At 34.0% G+C, this 12862-nt stretch overlaps 2 protein-coding genes across 3 annotated transcripts; one reads left to right on the top strand and one right to left on the bottom strand.

The window, feature by feature from the left end:
* On the top strand, positions 1-6157 carry LOC108326922 (ABC transporter B family member 11). The gene is made up of 12 exons (XM_017560534.2): positions 1-917; positions 1050-1104; positions 1220-1395; positions 1501-1722; positions 1833-2071; positions 2158-2683; positions 2785-3058; positions 3344-4203; positions 4302-4568; positions 4644-4907; positions 5010-5303; positions 5461-6157. Exons 1-12 carry the CDS (start codon positions 603-605, stop codon positions 5815-5817), a joined length of 3849 nt encoding a protein of 1282 aa, XP_017416023.1. The 5' UTR covers positions 1-602; the 3' UTR covers positions 5818-6157.
* Positions 5265-8936, bottom strand: LOC108328226 (uncharacterized). Of its 2 annotated transcripts, XM_052872390.1 has the most exons (8): positions 8747-8931; positions 8543-8617; positions 8352-8409; positions 8032-8087; positions 7699-7761; positions 7442-7510; positions 6770-6917; positions 5265-5674 (listed from the first exon to the last, which is right to left on the bottom strand). In XM_052872390.1, the coding sequence occupies exons 1-8, from the start codon at positions 8801-8803 to the stop codon at positions 5664-5666; spliced, it is 537 nt and encodes a 178-aa protein (XP_052728350.1). In that variant the 5' UTR covers positions 8804-8931; the 3' UTR covers positions 5265-5663. The 2 variants fall into 2 exon arrangements, with proteins under 2 accessions (XP_052728350.1, XP_017417546.1); XM_017562057.2 differs by lacking the exon at positions 5265-5674 and having other exon boundaries at positions 6620-6917; positions 8747-8936.
* Between the last annotated feature and the right edge of the window lie 3926 nt (positions 8937-12862).

Genomic DNA, 12862 nt, shown 5'->3' with positions numbered 1-12862 from the left:
AAAGCTTAATCTAAGTTTTATCCGGTGAATGGTCGTTTCCTTGTTTTTCCTTTGTTTTCTTTCTTCCTGTGGTGGTTGGTCACGAAATGAAGTTTTTTTAACTGCCTGAACCATTCAACTGTTCTAAGAAAATCAGCAACTTCAACGAGGAATGTAGTTTTGCGGAATTTTCATGTGTATTTATGAACACAAGACGTTATTTTCTTAAAAAAATGACGTGTTATGAAATACAGTGGGATAGGCCCATTGCAAGTTTTCATGGGATGGACGTGGACGCCTCATCAACCTTCGCTTTGGCGCACTTTCGGAAAACACGCATTGCAATTTTTCTATTTGCTTTTTGATGCTCTAAGTTTCAGTGTTTACAGTTTCGTAATTGTTGTAAAATATCCTACTGGGTCCCGGAGTTTAATTGTGAAGGTTTAAAAGGACAACCGCACAAGAACTTGGTCGACAAAATCTTTTCACTGAGCTTTTTACCTGAGTTTGTTGTTCTTGACTTGGAGGTGTAATAGGACCCTTTGGGGTGGCTAAACTTTCTGAGTTGTTGATCATTTTGTATCACAACTTTGTTCCACAGGTGGAGAGTAAAGCAGTCACTGATGTCTGATATGATGAGGCAGGGGAATGCTTTGCATGATGAAGAGCTTAAACATGATGAGAGAACGGCACCAGAGAGCACCACAAACGGGGAAAAGAAAGAAAAGAGACAACAAAAGCAAAAGGATGAAAGGGTTCCATATCACAGGCTGTTCTTATTTGCAGACTCCACTGACATCATTTTGATGGTTGTTGGCACCATTGGAGCCATTGGAAATGGCCTTGGGATGCCTCTCATGGCTTTTATTTTCGGGGAACTCATTGATAGCTTTGGCAATAACCAGTTTGGCCCCAACGTTGTCAAACAAGTTTCCAAGGTGAAGAAATCTTTGAACCAACTCAACTTAGTGTGTACAACAATTCTTACTACTAAAATGAACTTGGTATAGATAAATTACCTTGGGTTTATTAATAATATCTCATGATTTGGTCACTTGTCAAAATTGCAGGTCTGCCTGAAATTTGTGTACTTAGGAATAGGCACTGGTATAGCTGCTTTCCTCCGTAAGTATATTATGTAATTAAGATCATTGCAGTTTTTGTTACATCAATAACTTATAATCTGTTTACATGGGAAAAAAAAAGACACTGAGCTGAAAAAACAATATTCGTTTTTCAGAGGTGACTTGCTGGATGATCACAGGGGAAAGACAGGCTGCAAGGATAAGGGGCTTGTATTTGAAAGCTATACTAAGACAGGATATTGCTTTCTTTGACAAGGAAACTAACACTGGAGAGGTGATAGGGAGGATGTCAGGTGACACTGTTCTCATCCAAGATGCTATGGGTGAGAAGGTACTAGTACTGAAGTCCTTATTTAAAAGCCACTTCAAATTTTGTTGATTTGATAGTGCTCTTTTTTATGGTGGTCATTTACTGAAGTCCTTATTGCTTAAATAGGTTGGGAGATTTCTGCAGCTAGTAGCAACCTTTTTAGGGGGATTTGTGATTGCATTTATCAAAGGATGGCTTCTAACTGTTGTCATGTCATCCGTCGTTCCACTTGTTGCTGCTGCTGCCGCTTCTATGGCCCTTATCATAGGAATGATGGCAAGCCGAGGCCAAAACGCGTATGCGAAAGCTTCACAAGTAGTTGAAGAAACAATAGGTTCAATAAGAACTGTATGTTGCTGATTCTGAAGTTTTTCTACGAAATTCTGTAACTTCTCATTATGCTTATCTCTGGCAGTGCTATTTTATTCATTATTTTATTTAACTGTGTATACTTTCAGGTTGCATCCTTTACAGGGGAAAAGCAAGCAGTGTCTACTTACAAGAAATTTCTTGCTGACGCTTATAAATCAGGAGTTCATGAAGGTTTAGTAAGTGGAGTGGGTTTCGGCATGGTTTTGTTCGTTATGTTCTGCGGTTATGGTTTGTCTGTATGGTTTGGCGCAAAGATGATAATGGAAAGAGGATATGGTGCGGGTGCGGTGGTCAATGTGTTTGTTGCTGTGTTAAATGCTTCCATGTAAGTAGATTCACCTTTATATATTATATTTTCATGCACACCTCAACTCATTTGCATAAAATTTCACACTGGTATATATGTCCTAGGTCTCTGGGTCAGGCATCTCCTTCTATGAACGCTTTTGCTGAAGGTCAAGCGGCAGCTTATAAAATGTTTCAGACAATTGAGAGAAAGCCAGTGATAGATGCTTATGACCCAAATGGAAAAAACCTAGAGGATATTCATGGTGAAATCCATTTGAGGAATGTTTATTTCAGCTATCCAGCCAGACCTGAGGAGTTGATATTCAATGGATTCTCTCTTCATATAGCTAGTGGCACTACGGCAGCTTTAGTAGGACAAAGTGGAAGTGGGAAATCTACAGTTATCAGTTTAATTGAAAGATTCTACGATCCACAGGCTGGTGAAGTTCTTATCGATGGCACTAATGTGAAAGAATTTGAGCTCAGGTGGATCAGAGGAAAAATTGGCCTTGTCAGTCAGGAGCCAGTGTTATTTGCATCTAGCATTAAGGATAATATTGCGTATGGAAAAGATGGAGCAACAGTTGAAGAGATAAGAGGTGCAGCTGAACTTGCAAATGCTGCTAAATTCATTGACAAACTGCCACAGGTTTTAGATTCTAGCCATTTCTACTATTTCAAAGTTATTTTATGATCTGTGATCCTGCAAATTGATATGTTACATTTACCTTTTTTACCTTTTTGGTTCAGGGATTGGACACAATGGTTGGTGAGAATGGAACTCAATTATCCGGTGGACAGAAGCAGCGCATTGCCATTGCCAGAGCAATCCTAAAAGATCCAAGAATTTTACTTTTAGATGAAGCAACAAGTGCACTTGACGCAGAGTCAGAAAGAATAGTGCAAGAAGCTCTAGACAGGATTATGGTCAACAGAACTACTGTCATTGTCGCACATCGCCTGAGCACGGTGAGAAATGCTGATATGATTGCAGTAATTCATAGAGGGAAAATGATTGAAAAAGGTACGAAACATGTCTAGCCAAGACTTGGTTTCTTTCATTGAAAAATTGTTTCTGCCTTTCTGAATCTCTCTTTAGTTTTAAATATCTTATTATTGATATTATCACCATATATATATGAAACAAAGTAGTAACTACTACAGGGATGATTATAGAAGAAATATAAGGAATCCTTTAGTATCAAGACCGATCCTAGAACATGACCAAGCTGCAGATAGAAATTGGGTTTTAAATTATCACACTTTTGTTTTTCTGTATTTGTCGCTATAATTTGTGTTAATTAATCAGGAAGACACGAAGAATTAACCAAGGATCCTGAGGGAGCATACTCTCAACTGATACGTTTACAAGAAGGAAACCAGGCATCAGAAGAAACAATAGACAGCCAAAACAAGAGGGAAATTTCCTCAGAATCCTTTAAAAAGTTGAGTCAAAGGCTGTCATTTCGAAGATCAGGATCATCTGTGGGGAACAGTAGCCGCCACTCTTTTTCATTTTCATTTGGTTTGCCTACAGCAATTAGCATCCCTGATCCTGACCTTGAAAACTCACAGCCTCGAGAAAAATCGCCAGAAATTTCACTCTGGCGCCTTGCTTCCCTCAATAAGTTAGAGATTCCAGTGCTTCTGAATGGATGTGTAGCTGCAATAGCAAATGGTGTTATATATCCAATATTTGGCGTATTGCTCTCCAGAATTATCAAAACATTTTTTAAACCTTTTCCTGAGATGAAAAGTGATTCCAAGTTTTGGGCAGTCATGTTTGTGATCCTTGGAATTGCATCTTTAATAGCAATTCCAGCCAGAAGTTACTTTTTCTCTGTGGCGGGCAGTAAGTTAATCCGACGAATCAGGCTCATTTGTTTTGAGAAGGTGATAAACATGGAAGTTGGGTGGTTTGATGAGCCTGAGAACTCTAGTGGTGCAATTGGTGCAAGGCTCTCAGCAGATGCTGCATCAGTGCGAGCCCTTGTTGGTGATGCTCTAGGACTATTGGTTCAAAATATAGCGACAGCATTGACAGGTTTGATTATTGCTTTCATTGCGAGCTGGCAATTGGCGTTTATTGTTCTTGTTTTGGTTCCCCTTTTTGGAATGAATGGCTATATCCAAATGAAATTCATGAAGGGATCCAGCACAGATGCAAAGGTGAAGTAATTCTCCATGTTTTATACAATGCCACCTAAATAACTACTTTATTTAGATTTTGTAACTGAGTCTAAGTATTGTATTGTAAATTTATGCAGATGATGTATGAGGAAGCAAGCCAAGTTGCTAACGATGCAGTTGGAAGCATACGAACAGTAGCTTCTTTCTGTGCAGAGGAGAAAGTTATGGAACTATACAGGAAAAAATGTGAAGTTCCCATGAAAGCAGGGATTAGACAAGGCTTGATAAGTGGAACAAGTTATGGTCTTTCATTTTTCTTGTTCTTCAGTGTCTATGCAACCAATTTTTATGCTGGAGCCAGACTTGTGGAAGCTGGCAAGGCATCATTCACAGATGTTTTTCTGGTACTAACAACTTTTTCACACTTGTCCAACATTAATTGAGGAGATGTTACATTTTCTTCTTGAAATATTTTGCAGGTTTTCTTTGCTTTAACTATGTCATCTGTTGGAATTTCCCAATCAAGCTCCCTTGCTCCTGATTCTAACAAAGCCAAGATAGCAACTGCTTCCATATTTAGAATAATTGACAGGAAATCGAAGATAGACCCTAGTGATGAAGTCGGTAGCACACTGGATAGTGTAAAAGGAGAAATACAGATTCGTCATGTAAGCTTTAGGTATCCATCAAGGCCAGATATACAAATTTTTCGAGACTTAAACTTGACCATCCATTCGGGCAAGGTAAAGCTTAATGATACTATTTGTTTGCTGTTATATTAAACTCAATTTGGCTTCACTAAGAATCTGAAAATGCATGTTGCAACTAATGGTTTGATGTTCCAGACTTTGGCCATTGTTGGTGAAAGTGGGAGTGGAAAATCCACGGTGATTGCCTTGTTACAGAGATTTTATGATCCTGATTCTGGTCAAATTACAATTGATGGGGTAGAAATTCAGAATTTAAAACTCAAGTGGTTAAGGCAGCAGATGGGACTTGTAAGCCAAGAGCCAGTCTTGTTCAATGCCACCATCCGTGACAATGTCGCATATGGAAAGGAAGGCAATGCTAATGAAGCAGAAGTCATAACCGCTGCCAAATTGGCCAATGCACATGGCTTTGTTAGTGGCTTACAACAGGTAAAACCCAACACCATTACTATGTATTTGGTTAGCCTCATTGTGTCTTTTAGCTACTAAAGTTTCATTTCTAGTGTTGTCGTCTTCAGTGAACTGTTCACATAGCCAGACGTGATTAGCGTTTAAGATGTGTGTTTTGTGTTTTTCCTATTACAAGGGTTATGATACAGTAGTGGGAGAAAGGGGAATCCAACTGTCTGGTGGGCAGAAGCAAAGGGTGGCCATTGCACGTGCTATAATTAAAAGTCCAAAGATTCTGCTACTTGATGAGGCCACAAGTGCACTGGACGCTGAGTCAGAGAGAGTTGTTCAAGATGCCTTAGATAAAGTGATGGTGAGCAGGACCACTGTGGTTGTGGCTCATCGTTTATCTACAATAAAAAATGCAGATGTGATTGCAGTGGTTAAAAATGGCGTTATAGTGGAAAAAGGAAGGCATGAAACACTACTTAATATCAAGGATGGGTTTTATGCTTCCTTGGTCCAACTTCATACAAGTTCTACTACACCATGATATTGTTTGCCATAATGTTTTTCTTCTTTCACTTTTCCAAAAAAGTTCTCCTTCTTTCCACATTAGTCTTGTGTAGTTCAATAAAAGTGGTAGACATAAATATCTGATTGCTTCTCTTTCCATAGAAGAAAGCCATTCATTTTCTTTGTTAGTGCAAATGAACAAGAATGAATAGACAGCCAATAAGTTAAAAACGTCCAAATTGTACGTAAACATAACAGCTTGTTGGAGATATGGCAACTTTTACTAGTAGAACATAATACATGATAAACAAGTGACTTTGTCATTTTGGTAACTGCCTACCAAATTTTGCCTGTTTACAGTGGTGAAGTAGTCTTGTCTCAATATTTCTCAGTTGAAAAATCAATTGATTTTTCCAACCACACCTATTAATCTCTGCAGTGTTAAAACTTACAAATAATACAACCATTGAGAGAAAGATATTTCAATAAAACTGTTTCAATTAATAATTTATCTATTATTGTCAAGGTAGCCTAGAAAGCGTCAATTAAAATAATTGAATTAAATTTCACTCGTATTAAAATAACTGAATTCAATATCACTTGTATTAGAAACATCATATTTCCCCCATTTTTCCTTTTTTGTTATTAAAATTACAAAACATTTTTGTTTGAAGTGTAAAATAATCAGAAGAAAGAAATGAATGCAGCTGATAAATAATTCCGAGGTGATTACGATAACCTTCTAGGCTTTAGGTGCCACTCTAGACGTGGTGGTTTCCACCGTACTAAAAATATGCATGAGGGATATAAAAAGGAAAATAAAGGCCACATACAAAAAGTAATAGAAATCACGAAAAATCTTTGAATATATGTATCAAATTACAAGTCGTCGTCACTTTCGTCACTGTATGAAACAAGGCCAGTTAGGGCAATTTCACGCGACTTATTAGCTTCGTCATTCAATGCCTGTATTGGTTCCAAAGACTTACTCTTATCATTCGGAGGAGTGTTTCCTGCTTTTGAAATTTCCTCAGTATTTTCTTCATCCAATCTTGCTTTTTTAGCTTGGGGTTTGACTTTAATAATCATGCCTAATGGACGAGAGGCTGGATTCTTCTTTACAGCAGATTTTTGTTCCTGCAAGAGAAAACAGGGTGGTGAAAAACATGAAAAATAGCAACAGCTGCAACACGCACGATTTTTTGTTAAAAACTGCATGCATTTTTGCAATAATCATGCCTAACGTGATTTCATAACAATTACATTATGGCTTCTAAAGATTTTGGATGGGCGAGCAAAAAACAGTAGAACTGACAATATTTGTTCTTGAGCTTTTAATCCGACTATAGTAGTGTGTCCCCCAACAACTTCTTGAGCAAATATAACCCACATTTTTTTTAAAACTTTACAATTAAGTCACTCTATTAATATTATTAATTTTTTCTTCTTCAATCTATCAAGGTCATCCCCTCCCGAGTAGTCTAGCATTCAAAAATCTTATTCAGCATATGAGAGAGCTCAATATTGGTCTATTATTGTGCAAAAATGTTATTGTAGGCATCAGGAAATCAGTTGCATCATTAGTGCGTGGAAATGAAATAATATTAAATCATCAAACCCTCACAAAAAATGGTACCAACAAATGAAAGTCACCAACCAACCTGGACGACAGGTAAAGGGTTTTTTTCCTTAATTTCATGCACAATGTTGGACTGTGCTGCCACTGCTGCCTGTAATCAACATACAAGAGCAATATGGTTGGAAAAATCATTGACCAAATAATAGGCACATGAGTACACTTAAGCAAGAGCAAGTCTACTATAAAGAGAAAATCAAATAAAAAGTACTAGGAACTTGCATTTTCAATTTAAATAAATATAAAAGCAACTTTCTCATACAGTAACTGTAATGACTTAACCTGAAAGCTTCGGATTTGTTGGGCTTCCTCGTCTGCCACTTGTCGTTCATATTCCCGTCTTGTCTGAAAGGCAGATGAAAATTGATATTACAAAGAAGAACAAGCACTAGAATAAACTTTGCTACAACTTGTTCGTGCATCTCTTTTGTTCTTCATGATGTTAAATGTCATCATATTGTTTCCAAACTATATAAAATAGTTATCTTGCCTGGAGTCTTACAACCATTTAGGCAAAGAACACACGTATCTAAAATAGTATGGTTTACACTTCCAGGACCCATGAGAGGACAAATTCATGAAACAAAACGCTGCAAAGAGAGACCCAGAACTCACTGCTTCATAATTATCAAGAAACTCAGTTTCGTCTTCGTCTAAAGCTTTAGGTGGTCCTGTGATAATTAGACAGGTAAAATTCAACCCAGGATACCAACAAAACTCTGAACATAACATAACTCAAACAAACTATGATTGTCTCAAAAGGACCAACACCAAATAAACATGGAAGAATTAACAGGTTCCCTCTCACAAACTACCTTGGCAGTTCGCATTACAACACAATATCAAATCAATTACCATAAAAAATAAAAAGCAAAAAGTTCCTTGGTACTCCTAAGTCCAAAGGTGAAGGCCAAATAACATGGTTGAATACTCACTGTGCTTGAATCTTTCATTGAATTCTGCATCCTTTTTATCCTTGTTCTCCTTCAGAATCTGCACTTCAAAGCTTCGTGAGTGAGTAATTCCCTCCCAATCAATTTTACGCATTTTCTCAGAAAACCCTAACTCAATCCCTTCCTGAGAATTACAATGCAAATTTTGCGTAACAAAAAATGAGAAAACAAACATCGTAGAGAGGTCTATCTCTCTGGGCAGTGCCGTCCTCAACTCGTTCACCCCTTGTTCTTTTCGCTTCATCCAACTGTTCCAACACAGTTTATTGAACAACAATACAATAAATCAATAATTGCTGATGAAAACCTCAATTATCATGCACAATTCGTGTATTCGGGATTGAAGAAGGAGTTTGAGACTTAGAGTGTTGGTTTACTTGCTCTTCAGAGACAAATTTCATAATCCTGATAGGAGGATCCCTGGTTTCTTCCATGGCTCCAAGATTTGCGAACTGCAACCAAACTTCAATTTCGAAGAGCAAAAGAAAGTAAGTAGCGGGGAATTTCTTTTTCCACCGCCATAAACTTCCTCCGCACCCCCCTCCACAGAAAATTTCAAAAGATCTCTTTATATTTCTTTTGATGGTATAAATCAACACTTTGAAAGATATTCCAAATTAAACAATTTAAAATACTAATTAATGATGACTATATGCCCATTATTTATTTAGTTTCCACTCGAGGCATGGTTGTCAATAAAAACATATGGAAAAAATACATCATATAACTAATAAATAATGATGAAGTGAATACTCTTAATTTGTGCAATCACTTGAAGAGGTGCACTTATATATCAGATTAAGTTTTAACAACGACTTTATTATAATTATATATTCAATTATTTGCTACTGAAAGAGCATATCAACATCAACAAAATAATTATATTTAGTCTATTCTTATGGTTCAATTTTAGTTTTCTTTTTTCGTATTATTTTTTTACTTAACGATTGTTTACCTCTGAGAAAAAAATATTTATGCAATTTTTTTAGTCATATATAAAGGAATTAAGTTACTTTAGTGAAAAATATATTTTGACACACATAAATTTTTTATATTATTAAGTTTTTATTTACTTTTTACTTTTTTTTAAATACAAAAATTCATTCTTTTAGAATTATTTCACTCTTATTATTACTTTATTATTACTCCAATCCCAAATATACTTGTTTGAGTTATTGTGATTTTAACTTTGATATTGTTAAAGACATTGGACGTAAAACTCCATTTTTAAAATACAAAGCTATTGTTTTAGAAAATAAAAACGCATAATTAGTCTCTAACCAACATCTCTTCCAGAATTCCAAAATTCTTTATTTAAGAACTCATTCAATTTCATAGTTTTCTTTATCAGAAGTTGGTGTTGCGTTCACTACGAATAATCCTTCGTCTGATCAATTTTATCATTTCAGTAAGTAAAATTGTTTCCCTTTTGATTCCCAAATTGTTCTTGTATTGCATGTAAACTTTTGTGGGTTGCATATGTTCTTGGAGTCTTTGATGCAACTCTTTGTTAATTTGTGGTTCATTGAGTTTAGTCTGATCGTTTTTATATTGCCTTTAGGGTGAGTTCAAACATTAGTAAGTTCAAAGGTGATTTTTAGGTCTAGAATTGTCTAGAGCGGTTTAAAAGGTGCAGGTGAGGGAAGCTAAACTTTTAGCCGTTGCATGTGATTTTCATTTTAATTTATTGACTATGCATTTATATTGTGATTTATAGCCCAAGAGGTAGTTTTTGCTTCAAACGTGTTGGTTGAAATGTACATAAAATTGGTTGAATATGAAAGTTGTCAAATTAGGTATATACACCCTTTAAATATGGAACTGTGAAATTGTTTTCTTTGGATGAATTAGTTTTTAAACTTGATATTTGGGTGTTATTAAACTCTATGAAGCATGAATTGAACTTTTGGGTTGCCTTGGTATTGTCAAATTGCATAAGTTGAGCTTTTGCATCGTGTAGACTCACTAGGCGAGCAAACATCTCGTTGAGCAAGGGCAAAAACTAATTTTGGCAGAGACGTTTTCTTGTTGGACTAGATGGATTTTCCAACTCTAAGTCATATTAGGAAAATTATGATTTTTGTTTTGTTAGCCGTTAGGTTTAGCCGAAGTTTATGCAGAAGGTCTTGAACATATGATTTTTTGTTTTGCCATTGAGATATTTGATTAAAGATCTATAGTTAGAGTATTTTTTTCATGTAAGGTTTATGTAGTTTAGGTTGTTGACAACTTCACCTCTATTGCTTGTTTGGTACATACTTTTTTCTAAAATTACCCAATTGGGTTGATTCTTTTTGCATTGCATTTTTTATTCAACCATCTTTAATTAGAATGTAAAAAAAAAAGTTTTTCACATGCTACAATCTTATTTCTAAAATCCCAAATAGTTTGTACTTATATTGTTAAGTTGTCATCTTGCATCTTTAAATATTTGTGAGAGATATATGCATATTAATGTGGGATTCATTAAAAACATATGAAACATTTGGGTAGTGTAGAGTCTGTAGAATGTGTGTGTGTGTGTGTGTGCATTTTATTTGAAATGTGTGATGTAAAATGTCAATGATAGAAGTTGTGAATGGTTAAGGAACAACGATTTTGTATGTCTTGGTGTGATGAGTTAAGTGTATGGAATAAGTATGATGAAGTAAAGTATTTGTTCTTATAATTTAAGGAATTTCATGAAGAAGATTGTATTGTTGTGTTTTCTTTAGTATATGCATTGATGTATGAATTTAAATAAGGATATATCGTGACGCTTTAATAATCATTCATGCTCAAATAAAATAAAATGAACTATGTGGTGAAGAGTAGCAAAATGTCTCAGTCTGAAGGCAGAATAATGGCCTAAGATATGAAAGGGATTAACCTTGTGAAATCCATTGACAATGACTTTGCAAATTAATAGAGATCATCACAAGTATATGTCTTCAATAATTCGATGTTTATGTATGTATCCAAATAATCAAGTTTAGTAGAGTCATTAATTATATGTTATTTTTCGCTATGACTATTCAAAATATGTTGCATGACGATGAAAATATGTCTACTTATTTTATGATTGTGTATTTATAAATTAGTTTATACTCTTGTTGTTTTTTCTTATGATATTTTTATTCTTTTAGAATGATTATCTTTATTAATATGAGTAAATAAAGAAACAAAATCTGCTTACATATCTCAATAGAAACATGATGTTGTTATAGTTTTTTTTGTAAGTTATCATTCCTTGTTTCTAAAATTTTTAAAATTATTATAAGTTTCCTTGTTGTGACATAATTTTCTCGAAATTATATATTTTTTATCTTTCTTTATTCTAACTTTAAATAATTGTAATAATAATTATCTAATCAGTAAATTATCTACTTTATATATTATTATAAAATGTGTTATTTTTATTAGTTTTATATTGTTAAAATTGGATGCTATCTTATCTATTTTCATTTTTTATATTTTGTGTTAAATACAATTCAACACCTATTTAGATGAAAATGTGTTTCTTTAAAACTTGATCAAAGTATCTTTAGCATTCCTTTTTGATGGTTTAAATTTGGAGTTCATATAAAATTTATTATCGGTAACTTATTAATTGAATAAAATGACTCACTCACTCTTGATCTCGATTTTATTACTGTCAATGAATTTTATTATCTAATTAATAAAAGAATATATTTTTAACCTTGTATTTTTTCAAAAGATTGTTTTCAATCTATTACATTTTGAAATTGATGAATTAATTTTTTATCTTTTAAACACATGCAAAACTAATAATTTTTAATGCTTAAATTTGACTATAGCAATTTTGTTTTATTAAAGATCTGAAAAAGGAGAGTTAAATTCTCATTCTTCTTAATTCTAATTCTTAGATTTAAAATATAGATTAAAACCAAGTTTGTCCAAACTGATAAATACTAAAATCACATCTTCACTCTGTCTAATGATTATTTTCATTTTAATAAAAATATTAAACGGAGTGTTCTTTGCTTATTGAAATAACTTTTTTAAACTTGAGAATTTCAAATTTAATTTAATTACATATCTCCCAAAATCTTTAACCATTTATTTCAGTCAAGTATGTTGTTAAGGAAATGAAATATTATATATTATTTGTTTTAGTTTGTTATGAGCTTTTATTTAGGGTTTAATTAAATTAACAGTGCTTTGTTAGGCTAAGATATATTCATAAAGTCATAAATTTTTTATCTAGATAAAGATATATCATATAATTCTAGAGTTTATTTATTTATTTCTAATCTTTTAAATTATTATTTTCACTATTCTATCACTCAAGTTAGTTATTGATAATAAAAATGAAATTGTAATAAATAAATCACTCACTTACCTAATGAACAATGCTATTTATATTTTTTAGATGGACCTTGCTTGTTGAATTAGGATTTGCAGAATTAACCACTCTTAGGGTTTCCTAACGTGCTTATATATTCTTAATCACTCTATAATTTATCTTTTTACTTAAGTAAATTCATATTACA

Source organism: Vigna angularis, chromosome 2 (assembly GCF_016808095.1).
Source record: "Vigna angularis cultivar LongXiaoDou No.4 chromosome 2, ASM1680809v1, whole genome shotgun sequence".
Classification (NCBI taxonomy): domain Eukaryota; kingdom Viridiplantae; phylum Streptophyta; class Magnoliopsida; order Fabales; family Fabaceae; genus Vigna; species Vigna angularis.
This window is presented reverse-complemented; position numbering and strand designations above follow the sequence as displayed.